We start from the raw sequence: 7314 nt of genomic DNA on the forward strand, positions 1-7314 counted from the left end.
CACACACACACACACACACACACACACACACACACACACACACACACACACACACACACACACACACACACACACACACACATTCACACACTGATGATGGGAAGTTACTAGATAGTAGTCACAGCCTGACAGAGGCGAGGCTGCCATGCAGCGGCGCCACCAGACCTTCTGACCAACACCAGCAGGCCAGGCGGGGGAAGTGTTCTGTATGAAATTGTACAGATTTAAAGCAGTCTGGTAGAAAAACCTGACCACTACGATACAAAAAGATTCCAACAATGGGACATAAAAATAATAATATATCAGATGTCGGCACGGCCACTGGAGAATATTTTTGGTTCAATTATGGATTTTTTTTTTTTTTTTTCAGAAATATTTATTTGGCTAAGTGTAAAATATGATAAGATGTTTTCTATTTTTACTGAAACACCATTGAAGCTAGGAACATTGAAACACAATAATGGGTCCACAAATTGACATTACCATCAGAGAATATTTAGATTATTTTATAGTATGGATTTTCTTTGGATTTGTGTAAATTTACATGCTAGGATGATGAACGTTGTCTTCTCAAGTGTTGACCTACAGAGGCACAACAGAGCTCCTGTAGGTTGGGATTTAAACCCACAGAAGGTGGGATTTAAATAAACAAGTTGGTGGCGCTCAGCCTGGCAGACGGCCATGTTTACAGGGGGAAGCCCTGTATGGTAACCATGAAGGATCGTGTGTCTTCATAACTTCTGGTCACTCTGGCCTTTCTCTCTGTCTTTTCCAGGTCATCTGATTGGTCCGGTTCTCTGTCACTCCTTTTGTAATTACATGGGTTTCCCAGCCATCAGCACTGCACTGGAGCACCCCCAACGCCTCGCCATTTTATCATCCTACCTGATGGGAGTTCTTCTCTTTTTCATGTTGCTCTTTCCTTTAACAAGCCCTTCCTACTATGGCGTCCCCACTCCAGTCTGTTCCCTCACCTCGTCCCCCAGCTCTCTCTGTTTTTCCTGACCCTCTTTCTCTGCCTACACAGGCTTATCTGCTTTTGTCCTGTTGCTGTACGATATTTAGGCAATCAAGGGTTTGGTTGTGTTTTAACGGTGAACTGGCACTGATGTCCTTTACAAATTGATTGGATAGTGCTGACAGGCATGGGGGGTTAAAATGAGCCAAATTTCTAAGTAATCATTATTTATGGTTTCCTTTATACGTCGTAAACTAGTGAAAGACGTTCACATCTCAGAATGTGTTGAAACCGAGGTTAATGTTCCGGGGAACGTTCTGTTCCTTCACTGACCTGATGACCGGAACACAAATCATCTTCTCGACTCAATGTTTGTGGAACCACATAAAAAACCTTGAGTCAAACTTAGTAAAGGCTTATTTGGTGAAATGTTTCAGTTTTTCCTTTTATTATGCAGCTTTCAGGTCTGTGAGGTAATCAGACACTTTATTTTGCTGTTATCTTGATTCATTGGGACAACCAAACAAATGGTGATGACTGGTTTTGGCCTTCATCCCTGCTGTATGAGTCGAGTCGTAGGAGGATCTAAAGCAGGTCCAGGTTTTGTTGGCTGATCCAGAATTCATGCTACTTGTTATGAGCTACACTTTCCCTTTTGACTGCATCTCCAGCAGGGTTTCTGTTATCTCTGGCTGTGTGAACCTTCTGGAAGAATCAATACTGCTGTAGCTGCACTGAAGCACAGGAACAGAAATTCTGTCATTGGTAGTATATTCTGCAAGATATCTAGTTTATTTTCATATTCATGGTTTGATTTTTAGCATCAAGTTTTTTGCCACTTTTTTTTAAGCGGAGGTTCAATCTTTAATATGTCCTAAGTTTAGTCATATTCAATAAATTTTAATATTATTGAAGAGTTAATTTATTTCAATAACTCAGTTGGGGGAAGCGCAAAGTATAGATTACATACAGTTTCATTTCTGTTAATTATATTTTACTTACAGTTGATGAAAACGTGACATTTAAGATTGGAATATTTCATTGGATCAATAAAAGTTCATTTTAATACAGAAATGTGAGCTTCAAAAAAATGTCTGTTTAAAGCTGCAGTGTGTAACTTTTGCAAAAGTTTTTTTTTTTTTTTTGATATTTTTTAAAGCTGTCACCATGCTGTGACAGTACAGTATGAGACAGATAATCTGTGAAAAGATGGAGCTCCGTCACCTCCTCCCACTGCTTATATTGCCATCTGAAGAAATGCACCAAAAACAACCAATCAGAGCCAGGAGGAGGGGCTTAGTGCTGTCAGTCTAGCTCGAATACGTGCTGCTAAATGTACTAATGGCGGAAAAATAACTTACCGTCCCATAAAAGTTTTTTAGGGCAGCACCAAGCATAGGACGGTGGGGGAAATGAGCGATGTGTACATGAGCATAAATAACAGCGCTAAGACCCTCCTCCAGGCTCTGATTGGTTGCTTCTCATTAGCACTTGAAGAAGGCAGATTAGTTAGATTTCTTTTCACACATTATTTGACTCATATTGTCACAAGATGGTGACAGTTTCAACAAATATAACTCAGAGGTTACATACTGCAGCTTTAACTTCTGCTTCCAGATTCAAAAGGTACTTATGACTATATAGTTATCTGACTATATGCATTTTAAGTGGCAGTAGTTGAGTCATTTTGCTGATGAACATGGATGATTGGTTCCAGTCATTTATCTCTGCATGTTTCGTCTTTAGACACATACAGAACCATTCAGTGGCTAAGCTAGTTATCTCCATGCACAAGTTCGCCACATAGTTTCAGAATCTCTGCTTTTTCTTTCTGTCTGGTTTTCATCTGCAGTATGGATAGAACTCTATTCACCTTCATATTTTCTATCACCAAAAGTTGGTACTGCTCATAAAGTGCGTCTTGCTTAAGATAGAATGCTTAGACGTTTGGTAAAGCTTCAACTAAATATTTATTTTATTTTTTTTCAAGCATCTTGCTAAATGTTCCAAAACAGTCAATTTATTGATAGTATGATTGAACATTTAACAGGTTTTTCTCTGGCACTTTTTTTTCTTTTTTTTGTTAGTTTTTTTTTGTGTATTGCTAATATTACAATTATTTAATGGCTCGGGAGAAACAGCAGCTATTTGAGAGTTGTCACTGAAGAGTGCACAAATATTTTGTGGTAATGGTTGTTCCTTCTAAATAGAAAATTTAATGTGAATTTCCCACAACCTTTTCCTTAATGAAAATCCGTGAAACAATCCTACAAAAGCAAATTGAGGGAAGAAAGGCAGTTACTAATTCAAGAGTGCAGCCTTGTGATATCTGCTATATTTGTGCAGCCGAAACCAGCTAAGTTTCCCTTCAGATATCCCCAGACAGCTTCCAGTGCTAGTCGGTTGAATGTTAGAGGTCCAGAGCAGTTTGCTAAACATGACAACAACTTCATCTGAAGGGCATAAAATATTAGAGCATTTTCAGCAAGTTCTCAACCCAGGATAACACTTTAGCATTACCTTTGAACTTCAATAAATAACTCCAAATATTAATAATTCAGTTCTGGACTAAACGTTTGTCACCATTCTGAGAAACGGAAAGGAAAGATTCAGACTCTGCATCATCATCATCAAATACTTAAATTTCACATGTCTGATAGCAATCAGCGATTAAAAACCATCTTCAACGGGACGTTGCTAAGTTATTTTTGACAGCTAGCAACACAGACTGGTGGGAAATATGGAGAAACAGTGTAGCGCAAAACTGAATTTACAGATCTGAAGTAACTTCATCCAAACTCATGCAAACACGACTATTTTAGGAACATGTGTAAACTCAGTGTAAACATTTTAGATGGTTGAATTCCAATGAAAATTTCTTAATGAGTTAGAAACATTGTCCAATAAAATGTTGGTGTGAAGGTGTAATAGTCTTAAACATTTGAAGACTATTACTGTAAGTCCATTGGTTGTGAACTCAGCTCACTTCTTAAACTATAACCACTCATTAGTGCCGACTAGCAACACAGACAACTGCAAGTGGAAAAATAAATGTGGTTTGTGTTCCTCAGAGAACATGCTAGTACTCTATAGAAAACAGTGGCATTTCTGTCCAAACAATATGGGAGCAAAACTTGAACAGTGTGATGTTTGGGGCGGGTTTGTCCACTTTTGTATTAACAATAAAAGTAGAAGTTGTTTAAAACCGATGGTGCATTTTGGTACATCAGATTGAGCAGTTTGGTGGTCCGTCACTGGTCTGTAGCTCAGTCAGTAGGTTTGAGGAAATTAGATGTGGTTAAGGGCAAAAACAAACCAGAACAAAAGCTATAATTAAGATATATGTGTGTATGCGCGCACGTGTGTGTGTCCAGTCTTGCCTCAGTAATATCTTTGCACTTTCAGCTAGTCTTGTAGAATATCAGCTGCATCAGCCGATCTCTTCAGCAAGACCTTTCACTTGGCAATATTTGAAATTAGGCAGCTGGGAGGCAGAACATTTCTATGAAGATTGATGTTTATAATCAATAAATTGATTGTGTAACAGAATAATTTTTACTCAATCATGTATTGCAAGTTATGTTGTGGCTTGAAGTACTGTGAGGACATTGTTCAGGCAGTGAGTTCAGGTGAAGGGCGGATGAAGTGCCAGACCTAATGTGTGCTTTGGCAGCTAAATGAAACAAAAGCTCTGCAAATTCATGGAGGGTCAAAGGTTTATATCTACTGCACTGGGAATGAATCATTTCAGGGGACACAGACAGAGAAACCTCCTGACTCTCGCATGCAATTCTAAGTATTGAGAGAGAAAAGAAAACAGCCTGCTCTAACATGTTTAAATCTCTACTTTTTTCTTCTATTTTTTTTTTTGAGTAAACCTCCATCAAAAAAAAAATCTTACACCTGTTCAAAACTCTTTCCTGAAATTACAGACCTATCCCATCTTCAAGGAATACATTTAGAAGAGCTGAAAAATCTTTTTCATTGCAAATTCTCTTCTGTGCTGGTTCTTCTTTCAGTCATATATTCCAAACTTTTTTTAAAAAAATCTAATAGCAGGAATGTCACATTGAGCTGCCGTTGTTAAAGCAACTACATCAGGTTGCTACTAGTTATAGCAACTAGCTTCTGTTCAGCTTCTAAGTGTGCTAAGTTTACAACAAAACACATACCTTGAACTTTGATTGGCTGAACAAAGCCCGACCACAGCTGACTGGTTGGATTTACTGTCACTCACCACAACAGCAGCACACAAATTAGAATTTGCTGTATGTTTCCTCTCATGCAGGCAGGGTCGGATATATACATACAGTTAAGCTAATATTTGATTTAATATGTAAAGTACACTTAGACCAGACACTATGCATGCCTGGATTTTTGACCACTCTTCTTAGTAAAATTGGTAGAATTGATATAAATTGGTTAGCTTCCTGCCACAGTTCTGGCATTAACCCACAGGCCATCAACAATCTACCAGTTGGATTTTGGTTAAGTTGAATCATTTGGAGGCAATCCTCCATCTTCATTATTCCCCCCATTGAGGGCAAACCAACTGGCGCTCAACATAATCCTACCACCACCATGCTTGACAGATGGGACAGTAGTGTTGCGTTGGAAAGACTCGCACCAACATTTTAGAGCTGCTCAGTCTTTGTCTCACCTGAATGTAAACATTTCTCTAGAAGGTATTTAGATTTTCTATGTGGGCAGTTGCAACTTTTAGCCCAAATTGATGTTGTCTGTTTTGGAACAGTGACTTTTTTCTTGGGGGGCGCCACATCAGACGTGTTCTGGTTCTGGATTGGAAAAAGCAGGTTAAAGGTTTGATTTTGAAGTATTCTGTCAAGTTATTATTAATGGTAGCCACGCATGGCGTCAAATTACAGTGAGGTTGTTGAGAAATAAAAGCATCCTGGGAGGGAAAGCTTACAAGTTGGAGGTATGCTGCATCATAACAGATGTTTAACTTCACGAAACAGCAATAAGCACAACAGCTCTATCTTGTGAAGTGTAGACTAATAGTACAACGCTAACACCGACACACACCAACAATGTAACATTTTTAGTTTGAGAGTTAAATTGCGAGTCAGCTAAAACAAATGATGAGCTCACAGATGCCACAGCTAACATTTTATTGTCAGTAGTTTTTCTACTGCAGGTAGAGAAACTATTGACAATAACTTCACAGAATCTCACTTCAAAAACGCCAAACCAACCCTTTAACCTTCAGCCCTCACCTAACACTTGCATACTTTTCCTATGCTCTTTTTATACATTTTCTATACTCTTCTATATAATAAGTTCCAAAAAACTGTTTGGCATTAGAATAATTTAAGTTTCCACAAATATTTTTTAGGATGAATCTTATGTGATGAGTTCCAGGTCTTTGACATTTGAAGGCTTATCTGCCATCAGCCTCATCATTAGTTCCCACGGTCTGAGTTAGGTCCCACCTTTCTGGGTCACTTCAGCGTGTTAGTATCTCCTGTCAGAAGACACATGCTTGTAAAATTAGAGAACTTTAAACCTTATAGCTGCATAATGTAGCTGTAATACTTTTCTTTTTTTTTTTTTATTTGTATTTTTTTACATATTTGTTGGAAAAGTCACTATGTTGACAGAGTATGGTATGTGGAGAAGTTAAGGTCTTCTGCATCCTCCCAGTGCTAACTAGAAACAACCAATCAGAGCCAGGAGGAGGGTCTTATGGTGCGTTCACACCAAATGCGTCAAAAACTAGTCCAATGCTTCAAGTTCAGCACGTGTGCACTTTGAAGGCAGACAATGGTGCGTTCGCACCATACGCGTTTTGCATGTTGGTTTACCTTCAAAGTCTATGTGGACGAGGGCTAGCTAATTTTCTGTTGCTGGCCCATTTGTTGGATGTGTCAAACACTTAAAACACTCCAAACACGCTGCAACAGGCGCTGGACACGCCATAGACTTTGAATGTAAACCAGACACGCAGAGCGTGTTTGGTGTGAACATACCGTTAGCGCTGTCAATCATGCCTTTGCGCCTGCTGCAATACAGCTTCTCCTCGTTAGCGGAGCGTGTCGTGAATGCAAAGGCTAGTTAACATGGTCACTGCTGACGGTGGATCAATGGTTTTCCCATAATGCCAAGTTGTTTCTCCACTGTTAGCATGTTTTCATTAGGTTGATTGACAGCGCTAAGTCCCTCCTCCTGGCTCTGATTGGTTGTTTTCTGTCGGGAGCGGTTTTCTGCCATCCTTCAGATGGCAATAATAGCTAAGGGAAGAGATCGATTTCTTTTTTTTTTTTTTTTTTTTTTTTTTTTACAATTTTTTTTTTCCCCTTTCCCCCAAAAGACCACTTTAAAAAAAATTTAAAAAA

The 7314-nt window shown here is 38.9% G+C and overlaps 1 protein-coding gene across 2 annotated transcripts in view; it reads left to right on the forward strand.

Moving 5' to 3' along the window:
- rce1a (Ras converting CAAX endopeptidase 1a) overlaps positions 1–2028 on the forward strand; it is a 15297-nt gene extending 13269 nt beyond the window's left edge. For both annotated transcript variants that reach the window (XM_015031693.1, XM_015031684.1), the window contains exon 8: positions 776–2028. In XM_015031693.1, the coding sequence (XP_014887179.1) occupies positions 776–1005 (230 nt within the window). In that variant the 3' untranslated portion in view covers positions 1006–2028. The remainder of the gene's footprint in view (positions 1–775) is intronic.
- The last annotated feature ends 5286 nt before the right edge of the window (positions 2029–7314 follow it).

The sequence above is a fragment of the Poecilia latipinna genome, unplaced genomic scaffold (assembly GCF_001443285.1).
Source record: "Poecilia latipinna isolate Pla-1442-1.1 unplaced genomic scaffold, P_latipinna-1.0 Scaffold14, whole genome shotgun sequence".
In the NCBI taxonomy this organism is placed as follows: domain Eukaryota; kingdom Metazoa; phylum Chordata; class Actinopteri; order Cyprinodontiformes; family Poeciliidae; genus Poecilia; species Poecilia latipinna.